Source organism: Anser brachyrhynchus, assembly GCF_964034855.1.
Source record: "Anser brachyrhynchus genome assembly, chromosome: 4".
Lineage (NCBI taxonomy): Eukaryota > Metazoa > Chordata > Aves > Anseriformes > Anatidae > Anser > Anser brachyrhynchus.
The window spans coordinates 49,933,509-49,947,047 of NC_137698.1; the positions used below are offsets into that span (position 1 = coordinate 49,933,509).

General features: G+C 43.0%; 1 protein-coding gene across 9 annotated transcripts in view; it reads left to right on the top strand.

Moving 5' to 3' along the window:
* Nucleotides 1-13,539, top strand: part of DLC1 (DLC1 Rho GTPase activating protein) — a 281,768-nt gene that overhangs the window by 242,801 nt on the left and 25,428 nt on the right. For 8 of the 9 annotated variants that reach the window (XM_080591587.1, XM_080591591.1, XM_080591590.1 and 5 more), the window contains one exon: nt 13,004-13,075. In XM_080591587.1, the coding sequence (XP_080447713.1) occupies nt 13,004-13,075 (72 nt within the window). Of the gene's footprint in view, nt 1-1,412; nt 1,568-13,003; nt 13,076-13,539 lie in introns of those variants that run through there. The other variant, XM_080591593.1, reaches the window with a different exon arrangement.

The following is a 13,539-nucleotide window of genomic DNA, read 5'->3' on the forward strand; positions in this document are numbered from 1 at the left end:
CACCACCAGCATGCTTTCCCACGTTTTGGACAGTTTGGTTTTGTTCTGTTATTTTTTTTTATTTCCTTTTGAGGATGCTTATTGGAGGTATAGCTTAATTTCTTTCTTTTTTTTTTTTTTTTTGGTTTTGCTGGAATTCAGACCCTGAAAAATCCCACACAATTCGCGACCAGCCTTTTCCATCTCTTGTCATGACTATTCTGTCACTTCCTAGTCTACCAAGTGCCTAAAAGTAGAGACAATGCAGACATAAAGCCAATTAGGCTGGGATTACCTTGTCTGTTCAACAGATGGGACTTAGCGTGTGTCTGCCTTCCTGTGTTAGGGTAAAGAATTCACATTTTATGGGTCTGACCTACCTTGTCAACATCCAACCTGCTGCCTTACAAGAAGCACTGAAAAATGCAGGTAAACCTAATGATGCCAAAAAGAGCTGGAGTGAGTCGAGATACGAAGAGGTAATTGATTAAGCGGGTAACGTGTACAGTCACGCTTGAAGATATAGTACAGCTCCGTCCTCTTCTGGGCTATTAAAGTAAATTAATGACCTGGAGTCGTGTAGGGGTTTCCAGAAACAACACTGTAATAGCCAACTGGCCACAGTTTGCAGCCTATAGAAGGGGAGATGTTTATTCTTCAGCAAATTGCCTGCTCAGGCACCACACTATATATACTCTATATCTGACAGATCATAGCACAGAAACAACAACTGAAACTTAGAATAACAACAGTGCGTCTAAAATATGAGGCTGTCTTGGAAGAAAACGAACCAATCGTAATCTTTGATGGGCCCCAGCTATTTCCAAAATCTCACAGTACTCTTTTCCACGCTGATAGTTTGGCAGCTGCTCAAAAGGCGCTGTGCGGACTCGGTGCCATTTTCAAGCCCTGAGCATCAGTCAAGGAATAACCGTTCAAACAATCTTGAGGAAACATACAGGGGGGTTAAATATAGACATACAGGGTTTGGGAGTGTGTGCAGGGATATGAAGACAGCCAAGCAGTGTCTATCTGCACACCATGCCTAGCGTCATGCCGCAGTCCCCGTAGGGAAAACCCTTGTGGGCTTCCATCCAGGTCCAAACTGAGGCTTTGGTGCTGTGCAGGCATTTTTGGCACGTCACAGCATCCCTTGACCACCCTACCATGCCCGAGGCTCCACGTCTGTGGTGCTAAGGGATGCTTTGGTCACCTCCTGCCTTCCCTAACAGCACCCCTCTGCTTTTTCCTGAAAAAAAAAAAAAAAAAAAGACACTTCCAGCTTTTCCGTCGGAAAATCCCGCTAGCCAAAAAGCCCCCCACAAGGCCACCCCGGTGGCTGACGACCTCGAACCCCAGGTGGGGTTGGCACTCCGGGGCCTGGGCGGGACGGGGGCCTCGGGGCGGGTCCCGGCGGCGGGGGCGGCCGAAGGGGGCCGGCCGGGGGCGGTGGCGGTGTGGCGGTGTGGCGGTGGCGGTGTGGCGGTGTGGCGGTGGCGGTGCCAGCTGCGAGCCGCCGCCGCGGAGGCAGGCAGCGAGGGAGGCCGGGGCCCCGCGGAGGCTCGGCGGGAGACCATGATCCTCACGCGTAAGCGCGGCCGCCCCGCGGGCTCCGCCGAGGGGTGGCTTTGGGGAATTTGGGGACTGGGGGGCTGGGAGGACGGGGAGGCTGCGGGGGTCTCCGACCCTGGCAGCACCGGGGGGAGGCCGGCTGGGCTCGGCGCGGTGCGGCAGCCCCAGGTGGGACGGCGCAGCCCCGAGCGCCTTTGGGCGCTGCCCGCGGGGCGCGGAGGAGCCGCGGTGAGGGCGGCCGCTGTCAGGGCAGCGCCGTGCATCCCCTCGGCCACGCTTCTTCCCCCTCTCTTTTTTTATTTATTTTATTTTTTTCTCCTTCCCGGGAGTGGGAGCCGCCGCCTTGGCGTTGAAGCGGGGCACAAGGATCCCGACGGCCGCCGCAGCCCGCACCCCCGGCTCCGGTCGGGGTCCCCCCTGCCCAAGGCACCGAAGTACTGAACTAATAACTACACGTGAGCCCTGCGCGGGGCTGGGTCGGAAGGGTTTGCCTGGTGTGTCACAGTACTTAAAACGTGTGGATTAAAAGAGTGCGGGGTGTAGTTTTATCTTAATCCTCAGTTGTAGATGCTTTTATTTCTTAGAGGTGTGTGATCGGTTTGAATTACCCTGACGAGACATTCCCAGAACCAGAGGCGCAGCTCTTTACTGGGTTATATTTTAATGCTGTTTGTAGGGAACTATAGGGACAGGCAGGCAGATTTCATCCTCCGAGCAGGAATCCATCAGCGGTTCAGCGCAGGCCTGATCCAGTGCCCAGTTGGCAGCCAGGCTCATGCTGGCCGATGGCATGCAGGGTTTGGTACCAGGTGCCAGCAGCCTCCTGTCTCGGCTTCCAGGTGCCCCATCTGCTCCCCAGCACAAGCAGCATGAAAAGAGGGAGGCTGAGGTGGCCAGGAAGCGGGGCTGCCGTCTCTCTGACAAACGGGTTCAGGTTTCTGCTCCGGTTTGCCTCTGAGGTCCTGATTAGGGCTGAGGTTCTTTGATTGTGGAGCACGGCATAGCCCAAAGAAAATGTTTGGGGAAAACTCCTTTCATCTACAAGGTCACAGGAATCTAAGCGTTTGGTGCTACCTTTGTAACCTCTAGGACTTCTGATCTCTTTATCTTCTGTTAAAACAACTTGGTTAATTGAGTTTTTAGGAAGCGGAAGTGCAGATACATTGTTTTAGACTACACAGAGCTGATGTTAACTATTACTTAGAAATGGAATTTAAAAGCAAGAAGATATCCTACCATGTTATTATTTGTTTTGTTTTTTTAAATCTCAGTTGCATAGATTCAGTCTAGGATGTTTTAATTCTTGAGTCGGGGTCTTCCCAGCCAGTTCTGCTGCTGCTGGGCCAGAGAGGAAGGCTGCTACTGGTCACAGAAACTCCTAAGGACCCTGTGTACTTTGCCTCTGGGGGGGGAGGAACAAGGTACCCCAGTTGTCCTTACTGGCTAATCTCAACTGTTTATATTAGGATTCCTAGAAGAAGGAGATGAGAGGTGATTTGGTTTTACTTTTCTGGTTCTTCTTATCCATTACATTCTAGGCAATGGTTTGTTTGAGGCATGAGAATTTATGAGTTCTGCAAATATTTAGAGATGCAGTTTGCATGATAAAGTGCCTTTTTTTTTTTTCCTGGTCTGAATACCACAGTATGCTATGTTTGGGTTTCTTCAGAGATTCAGATTACTCTCATAATTCTCCTTTGATTGGAGTTTTTCTGTTGGTTTCAGTATAAACACAACTGCACCTTTGGCTAGTTAAAAGGACACAGAGGAAGAGAACTCATGTGCTTAACAGGATGGTCCTGTACTGTAAACAAGCGCTTTTCATGCTTAACTATCCTTCCTAGCAACAGGAAGAAGGAAATGAGGCTATGCAAAAGGACCCTGACACATTTCAGACAATGCCAGACCCACCCTAGCATTCATACAGTATAGTCAGAAGACTTGGGGAAATAAAAATAACTTCAGATGTTTCCCCTTCCTTCCTGTGCATATTGTAGAAATACTGTAATTGAATGATCTGCAGTTCACAGAAGACTTGATGGTTTGATCTCCACAAAGTTAAGAGATGATGTCCCCATATAATTTTTGGCTATCATATTGTTTGGCATACAGTGTGATTCTCGGTGTCTCATGAAGTACAGAATGCTGTATCCTGTCTAGCTCTGTAGTGAGCGCAGAAGTACAGTAATTCTGGTAATTTCAGCAGTTCCAGGGGCATATTTCTTGCTTGCTCCTGTGCCATAGGTAATTCTGACTGGTGCAAGATATCATGGTTGTCTTGCTTTGTGCTTTGATTTCTGAACCGACGAATGGAGTTAAATGTGAATGTGTTGCCTTTGCAGTGGAAACTAACTGAATTAGTGGAGTGTATAATATTGTGGAGGACAGGGATTCAGATACAACCTTTAACTTGTTCTTGTTTCCTGCTATTAATACCTTTTTCTCTGGTTTAAGAAAAAAAAGAAAGTGTGTCTGAAATGATACATTTTTTTTCCTTTTTATTTTCTTTTCTATTGCTTCCCCTTCTCCTGTTTTAAGGAAAAATACATAGTCTGTGTTACAACAGTGGTGAGCAAGTCCATGAAAGGGGCACAGGGCTGGAACTGTGATTGGAGTCTCTTTGCTGGACACTTATTCTGCTGTGCTTGCTTATACTGAGCACTACCATGTCCTACACAGCACATCTTTGAAATTGGTAGGTTTGTTATCACAATATGTCATTTGACATAACCAGTAGCATTAAAGTCATTCTCGACTTATCTAGTTGGCTGCAATTCTCTGAGGTCAGTTATCTGACAGATGCTGGTAATACTACACACCTTTCTGAAGTATGTCAGTGTCTACAAGAGTGTGCTGAGCACTGTTGGTTTTGAGGAGGAATATTCTTTCAAATACTGTCAAGTATTTGTTTCCCTTGGGAAGCACTGTGCTAAAGACAGGATCAGGAAAAATGTTATCCGTTCTCTCTTCTAATGAAGACACAATATGATGGCCCTCTTATTGCTGGTGGGGAATTAGTTATTTAAGTCCAAATGGTGCAGAATTCCTTAGACTTGGTCTTAAATGTATTTTATTTATACATATATATATATATATAACTCTCCATTCACATGCTCTTCTCAATCTGTGCAAAGAATACTTCCTGAGAAGATGCATTAAAGACATTTGCCGAAGCCAGCAGTGGACAGTTTGACCTTCCCGAACCTAGTCTTGTTCTCTACTGGAGACTTGGAATTCAGAAAAATATAGTCCTCGCATCCTTGCATTTTGGGGAAGTTCCTTCTGTGACCCTGATGGGTCTGGATGCCCTCATGGCCAGCCTTCCCTCTGCTCTCCACATGCATTTCTCATTAACAGATTTCCTGTGCATCTTAAGATGCAAGAAACTTTCCAGCATAAAGCTTCATGGTGTGTGTTAAGGTCTCCTTTCCTGCCTTTCCATACTCTCTGCTTTCTTCTGCAGCGCTGCAATGGCTCTGCTGTATATAGACCATTCTCTTACCCCTGAGGTTCAAGTTGCAAGGTGTGACCAGATACTGAGAAGAGCATTTTCAAGTATGCTGCATCACAAACAGAATGCTATAGCTCTCTGTAATACCTGGAAGTAGAAAGTACATAGTAATAATTGTTTTCGGAAAATCCAGGTTTGCACCTTTTATTCTTATTTGGGGAAATAAGCAGTCAGCTGGGACTCCTGGAGCTTTGAGCTGATCTGTTTTGCTGCCACTGGGGTTTCTGACCTGTTGTATCTGGTGTTGTATCACCCCCACAGGGTGCAGGATGGGGACTGGTCATCAGTGAGGTAAGCACCAAGTGCTTATGATGCAAAGGTAGTCCTCCCATACGGTTCTTCTGATGTGTGCTGACGGTTTTGACATAGAATCTTCGCAAGTTAGAAGTAACTGTATAAATCCCATTTTCTTGTCTGAGCCATTGGGGCAGCTCAGATCATCCCTTATACCATTACGATTTCCTAGATCTGAACAAGTGACCCAAACTTTGGGAATTTTAAGAGGTGTCTGTCATGCTGGACCTACTCACTTTTGCCTCCCTCCAGAGCTCAACAAGCGCATGATTTGGGCTTTGCATACAGTCCGCAAGCGTACTGGCTTGCAGGCAGGGTGCCGTGGGAGAGTGCTAATGCTGGCTTTGGGAGTCGTAGTGGTTAATGTCTGCCCCTCAGTCCCTGTTCAAAGGTTGCTCTAACCAAGCCATCTCTGAGAGAAGTGGTTAAAGTCATCTTCTGTTTCCCAATCTTTGGAGGAGGATTCGTTTCTCACTCTGGAATCTGTCAACATGACCTCCTTCAGAGGATTTGACTAAATGCTTTCTCTGCCCCAAATAATCCTCCTCCAAGACCACCCTGTGTTAATCAGGCCAGACAAATAACCCACATGCCCAATTATTTCTAAAGTGTGTTTTTTTTTTTTTTAAGTCACTTGACATCTTGTTCCTCTTCATCTCTGAATCTTCTTAAAAGTGAATGGGAGAAGACCATCTTTAACCTATAAAAAGAGTTGTTCTATGGCAGGAAAACTGCCTTATGAGGCTTTAGTTTTGTTTAAGCACCATTTTTAATTTTAGATTACTTTTTTATATGGTTTTCTTGATCTTCCTCTATATACTAAAAACGCAAAAATAATTTAAAAATAAATTACAATCCTGATTTGCAGTTTACAGTCCTGGTTTAGAGTGTACTTGATGGTGAGCTATGTGGCAGCAGTTGTGTCCTCTCTGCTCTCCTGCCATGGGGCACTACCATTCCTCTTGCTCTGATGAAAACCTGGGCCGCTCCCTGGGCTGGGGATGTGGCTGACAGCACAGCTGGACTTGGAGAAGGCAGAAGTCTAAATTTAAATATTTTTGTTACTGTTAAAAATAACAAGGAGGACTGTGAGCCTCATTTCAATATGCTGAAGACTATGAAAAGGAGATTCAAGTTAATTAGGTTTTGATTCACAAAAGAGTCCTTGTGTTTCCTGTGCTGGCCAAGAGGATTGATGTGCATGCAGTAGGAGCTACTACATTATGTAACCTGGTACACTTGGTGGGGGGAGAATTAAATTAGCCAACATACAACTATGCAGATATTTTGGAAAGCAGTCATACTTATATATGTAAAATATGTATATTTTAAGTTAGCTTTCATCATTAAGGGAATAAATAAATTTAAAACCTCATCAGTGGAGTTAAGCCATTTGTTCTTTCTAAAAGCTCAGCTGAAAAAATGGTGTTCAAGCTTTCTGATTTTTTTTTTTCAAAGAAGGTATCAATATGTGATCTTAAACATCTGTTTCCTTACTCCTTCTTCATCTGTTCCCACACAAATTCCAAACATATTCTGTTTCTTCTCCCAGTGTCCTGTGGTTTATACATAACATCAGCAGCATAGTTACTGTTTTGCTGCAAGGCTCCGTAACTTGAAAAAACCATTCCCATGTTTAACCCAAAGCCAGCCGTAACACAAGGAGAGTGTTTCTTTGGTCGTCATCACATAGTTGAGAGATATTTGAGTAACATTCCCCATCACCACCTCTTTCAAGGGTTTCTGTGACTAGAAAGCAGCATATATATTTGGTGCCATATAAGGTTTCTTTCAAGAACTTGCTTTTTTCCTTCCAGAAACTTTTTGGTAAGAAATTTGTTCTTTATATTTTGTGTTCAGTCATATTTGCTTGAATTGAGCATTGAGGTTAAGTGGAGATTACAGCATGTGTCATTTGACTGTAGAAGGTAAATTGAAGCACAGAGAGGTAGAGGAGCATACAGAAAGAGGTGGCCACTCTTGCAAAGTGCAAATTGAGCTTTAAAGGCAAAAAGGAAGAAGGGACCCTCTTGGGAAGGTGGTTAGCTTACACTTCAAAACCTGCAAGCTTGTCAAAAGTTCAAAAGCCATGCCTATTATGTATTTTCCATGACTCACTGGTTCTTCAAGAAATGAAACCTTCATGGATTGAATGTGTCTGACTAATATTTTAGAGTAGTGGTGTAATTATATAGAACAAGAAGAAATTCTAAATGTGTTAGAAATTTGCAAGGAACCTTCAATAGGATTTTCAGAGTTCTCTGGCTTTCAGCGGTTGAGTATTTACTGACAAATTTACCAAGCTACAGTATTTGTTTTAAGGTCATTATCCTCGTAGAATGCTGTTTTTCATTAATTACTTTCTTTAGGCCCTGTTAGGTGCTAGTTTCCTGAAAGGTGTGGAGCAATAGGTTAATAATACCTCCTAAGGAATATATAGCTATATTGGCTAGAGTAAAAACAGACTTACGAAAAAGCATTGAATTATATTCAAAGCTACAGTTGCACATCTTCAAACTGAAAACCATCTGAGGCCACGGATGCGTAACAGGCTAAGTCGTAGGAAATCATACTGTCCCAATTTTAAAGGGCTGCAGGCATATGACAAATTACACAGAGCTGATTCACCATGTTCATTTTTAGACAGCTGCCATAGTACCGTTTGTTCTGGGTTTATCTCAGATTTCACATCCATGTTCATGTAGCTATGGTCTGAGTGGTTGGAATAGTTTGATCAAGTCTAGTGTTGGGACCACAATTCACATGTCAGGGATGTAATTCAAGCACTTGGAAAAATGATTGCTTATGCTTCAGCAGTGGAATTCTACCCAGGGAAGAACATTTCTCATATCTGAGCCACAGCTGGCCTTAAAAAAATATGATCCTGAATGGTCTCAGGCTTCTTAATAGCTTTGGACCGTGTTTCAGAATTGAACATAGATTTTGTGAAACACCTGAAATTTCAGAGGGCCGGGAGATATAGGAACATGTAGTTTCTGATACAGACAGAAAAAGAGGACAAGCTTCTAAGGATAAAAGCCCTTTTGCAACCATTAAATGGGAGCATTAGTCCCAGATGAGCAAACTCCTCTGTGTTCCATCCGTGCCTTAGAAAACAAGCAAACAGTTGATGGAGTTTAATGCGTTGCTGCAAGGAGCATGTGGTTTCTTCTCTAGCATTCATGGTAAGAAATCAGATTCTCTGCATTGCATAGGAGGGAGTTTCTCCTGCAAGCCAAAGCATGAAGGTGATTTTGTATTCAAATTTTACCAAATAAATATATTTTTTTCTTTTCTGGAAAAGAAAAACCGTTAATTTCAACTATAATAACCTGGTCAAATATGAAGACCAATAAGAACCCCAAACTGGTTGTTAGGTATGGCACTGGAGTGGGACCTTCAGCAATGGAAGTCCATTTTGGCTGAGATTACATTTTAACATCATTGATTTGACCAGTCTCGCTACAGAATTTTACAATCCACTCTCTTCAGAGAGCCAAAAGGTGAGATGAGTAGAACTGGTGTGTGGAGGTGTTAATATGGTCATAAAGGTGTCTGAGTTGAGGCAAGAGGAAACCATCTGCTCGGAAGAACTGTTCATACAATGTTTAGCACTTAGGTGAAAATGGAGCCAATGCATGACTGTACAAAGATACATCTGGTTTGCACCTTTCTGAAGAACCTGAAGGAGCTGTTGTTTAAGTTGTGTGTTGTTCTGCCTTGCTTTTTGCTTCCATTAAATGAAGGGGGAAAAAAATCCAGCTTTTGAGTAGATCTTACTCATAGCTAGACTGCTATGATTTTATTTTATTTTTTCTGAAAGGACATTATTGTATTGTTTTTTATTTTCTATGGGAAGGAAGGTGTCCAACGGAAGATGATACGCATCCTACAGTTTTTCCCTTCTGCAGTTGCAGTATCAAGACTTGAATTATTTTTGCTATGAAGCTTTAAATCTGCAAATCTGAAGTGTCAGGAACCGAGATTAACCAAAGTTAAGCAAAAAGGAAGTTAGAAGTTCCCATTTTCACTCATTAGTTTGAGGAAGAATTGGGTCATCCTAACCCCCCAGGAAGTGGGTAAATAAGGACTAATGGTTCCCAACCATACACAAAAGGAACTCCTACCCTTGATTTGAAGATGGAGTCCAGCTTTGTGAAGCAGACTAACAAATAAAGCTGTTTCCAATAAAAATTTCCTGTTTCCTCTTTAACACGTTTGCCTGCTGTTTGCTTACACGACACCAAGAATAAAGACTTCATTGTACTCCTTTTTTTGTTTTATTTTACTTTCTAAGAGAATTTCTTGTGCATCAGGACATTTAGAAATAATAGCGCAATTTCTTTCTTGCGGGCAGTTCTTTGTACCAGAACCTCCTGCTGTTGGAGGAGAGAGGCAGCATAGGACATAGGCCTGAAAAGCTGCGCATACGTTTCTTGTGGGGGATGTATACCGATTTGTAGTTTATTGTAAAGGTTTAAATGACGTGGGTATTTGATTCAGTTGTCGTGGCCAGCATTAGAAAGGAAGCGGCCCCACAGGGGTGGAACAGTGAGGAGGGAGTGAGACCAGTCCCTTGCCCATAGCAAGTTGTATCAGCTCGTGTGAAGCTTTGAATGAAGACTGCCAGGTCTTCATCTAAAGTACACACATGGTGGGAAATCGCTTTGTACATCGTGGTTGATTAATTAGAGCTGAAGTGGGGTTTCCCTGGAATGGGTTGGAAAGCGGTGTGTGGTTCCTGCACAGGTTGCCTGTCCTCCTGGCGGCTCTCAGCTGGCAGTGGCCAAGCACATGCTGTGCTGGGCAGTGAGTTTGTACCTCAAGTAATGATCTGTAATGAATACTGCTGGGTGTCCTGTCACTTCTGAAACTTTGCCAGGGCAGAAGCAGAGGAAAAATCTAGCTTCAGAAGCTCTGTTCATCCCTCTTGTCCCTCATTGACCTGGTCGCTGTTGATCCAGATGACAAGGACATGCACATACTGCCCGTGTCCACCTGTGTGTGAAACCAAGGCAGCTGGCCAACCAAGACTTGTAGAGCTGATGCTGCCAAGCTGAAGAAAAGCCGATATCTGGAAGTGTGGCCAACTGGCGTTGGACTAGAGGGGCTGCTTTTTAGGTCCTGACTCGTTTCCCTCCACTACGGTGCTCTACAGTCGCCCACACCCTTCTCTGGCCTGTGCTTTGTGGGGACGGAGGTGACATGGAGGAAGCCTTGGCCATGGGGGACGCCCTGGCCTCTTCTTCTAGACAGCTTTTGAAACTCCTTATGCTTCTGAGGACTTGCAGCAGGGGCTAGAGCTCTGCCTTTCCCAAAATGAGCTCAAAAGGAGGCAAATTAATTGCGCTTTTATACCCTGGGTGCTGTCCCTAACCCTAGGCACTTACCTAGCCTAGCTGATGGACAGGTGCACTGGCTTTTTATTACTCTGCAATTCTTGTGGCCAGCCAGGAGGAACTCGGGTATTTCGTTGCCTACATGGACTTCTTGGGGGATTCTCAAAGGTATTTTGAAAGCAAATATGTTCTGAAACATCCCCAAGGCAACTGACACCAGGATGCCCATAAAATATGACTTCCACGTAACTTGCAGATATATTTGGAGAAAAGATACACAACGCTTCTACAGAGAACCATTAAAAAAAAAAAGTCTTATAATTACATATTCATAATTTTCTAGCTTTAGAAATACTCTGCAGGTCATACACCTGGGGTGCTTGGTAAAGGACCTATGAACAAATATTTGAATACTTTAAAGAGTCCCTGTAGTAGTAAGGAATCTGATGCTTTTTTCAGTCGCACTACAAGCATATACTTGCATTTTTAGGCAAATGCGATTATCAGGAATCACTTATTCAGGTTTTTAATCAAGTTAAATTCTCTTTCAATCCAGCAGCTTCTGCTTGATGTGACCTGTAAAATTTTGCATTTTATTATAAGAACTCTTAAAATTACTTTAAGATTTTTTTTACTTTAATATTTTCATTGCATCTGATATAATAGTATTCTGTTGTCTGTTATTACTGTTAGCAGTGCAAGTTTTAAATACATTTTAGTTTCCTTTTTTTTTAAAAAACCTTTATTACCTTTCCCAGCTACTTCCTGGGGGGTGGCAAAATTAAAATAAAACTTTAAGCAAAACTTAAGAATTCCTAGCAACTGGACTTGAAGAATGTAAAGAGTAGCTAAGTCAATCTGTCTGTACGTGCTTGTTCTCATGTGGTCCCATAACCCAAAGGTGAAGCAAACACAAGCTACACAAATGCCTGCTTGTGCTGACTTCAGTGAGAGTGGATTTTTAGCTGTTTATTTATCTGGAATGTTGTGCTTTGGCTCACCTTAACCCCTTGATTTGGATATGTGTCTTAGCAAAGCAGTCTGGCAAAGCACAAATATTTTAACCCTGTTGTAGCTGTTTGGAAAATCAGGGGGGATTGCAGGCATTTTGGAGACCCTAAAAGGTGTCTGCTCTTTCATCTGATTTTGGTTGTGTATCTATGTCTCCCAGGGAATATTTTGTAACATGCCAAAATCTTGAGATATTTTGCTTATGTTATGTTTGGCTCTTCACCTATGTGCAGTGACTTGTTTTCTGAGCAATTGTACTGGACTCTTTGTGGATGGTTTCTGCAGCAGGTAGCAATAGTATCCTCTCTAAGTAGGTGGCAAAATTGTCTACTCAGTTGGACATAATGAAGCTTTTCTTTTCTGGTCCATCAAGAAGAGTGAATATAATCAAAGCCAGATGAACATAAAGAGTTTCTGATTGTTCACTGTCTGTTTGATCAGTTCTAAGCAGGGAGCTAAATTCCCAGTAGCATTTTCTTGAATTCTTAGAACAGAATTAACCAAGTCTGATTCCTGAAAACTTGGCGAGTATCCTAAATAACCTCTACATTTTCCTGATTTGTGAGCTAATGAGAAAACATTTTCTTTATTTCTGTATCTATTAGGTAACAAATGAATTCATGTACAATTTATTCACAGACTAATATAGCCCATGTTCAGAATGTTTCCTTTCTTTTGCTGTTATATATATGTAAGTGAATAATTTCATTTTGCGGCATGCTGTTTTGGGCAGTGAGAGGAAAAGTTAGCTGAATTTCCTGTAATATACCAAGGAACTCATAAATGCCTTGACGACCTCCAGTGAAACCGAGTTCTTGTTGGGTAGTAAATACCTGCTTGAGTGAGCTGCAATACAGTGTGTCAGTTGTTCCTGGTCTTGGGTCTGTCAGTACAATCTACAAGATGTTAAAGCACACAGTATTATTAGCTCTGCTAGGAATTTCTGTCAAGACAGAATAGTTGTGCCACGAGGATCGTAAGATTTGTTGAACAAAACCTCATGTTGATTGCAGTGCCGGTTTCTTTAGTGTTAAGAAAACCTGTGCAGAGTGATATGTAAATCCTATAGTTTTCATCTGTGTTTGATGAGGTCTTGATAAATCACAGGTGAATGCTAGGATATGTTTGACAATGAGACAAGAAGCAAGCTGAGATGAGCAAATTTGAGTTTCAGTTCAAAGTAGCTGAATGCATCTTTATTTTTGTAACAGGAATAACAGAAGAGCTGTTAGAAAGGAGGGAGCTTTTGCTTTGCAGGTCACTAATCTGACAGTGTTTTGTTTCTGTCCTCTTCTAGAAATCGAAGCCAAGGAAGCTTGTGACTGGCTGCGGGCTGCCGGCTTCCCGCAGTATGCACAGCTCTATGAAGGTAGGCACCAGGGCTGTTCCCATCAGCACCCCAGCCTGCAAGGTGATCGTTCACGGCATCAATATGAAACAAACGTGCAGCTTCATTTTTGGACAATAAGGCATAATATTCACCATTAAAAGAGGTTTGGGGGCACACCTGAATGGTGGCGCATAAGATAAATTTTGGAGACTAGGTTGCTTTCTGCTACCCTCCATGCACATAGACATACCAAAACCAATGAGATTGAAACACTCTTGGAGTTTCAAATTTTCTTCAGGTTTCTGCTTTAGTCTGAGTAATCCTTTTAATTTTTTTTTGTCCTTTTTTTTTTTACAAAGGTTTTCCTCAAGCAAAAGGAAACTTTTCTCCTGTCTTCCTCTCTGACCTGCTAGGAACTTGCAGTTTTGGCAGACTACTCTTAAGCTCTGATGCAAAATGACATACATAAGTTTGTTTTAAAGAATGACATCTTAGAGGTCCTT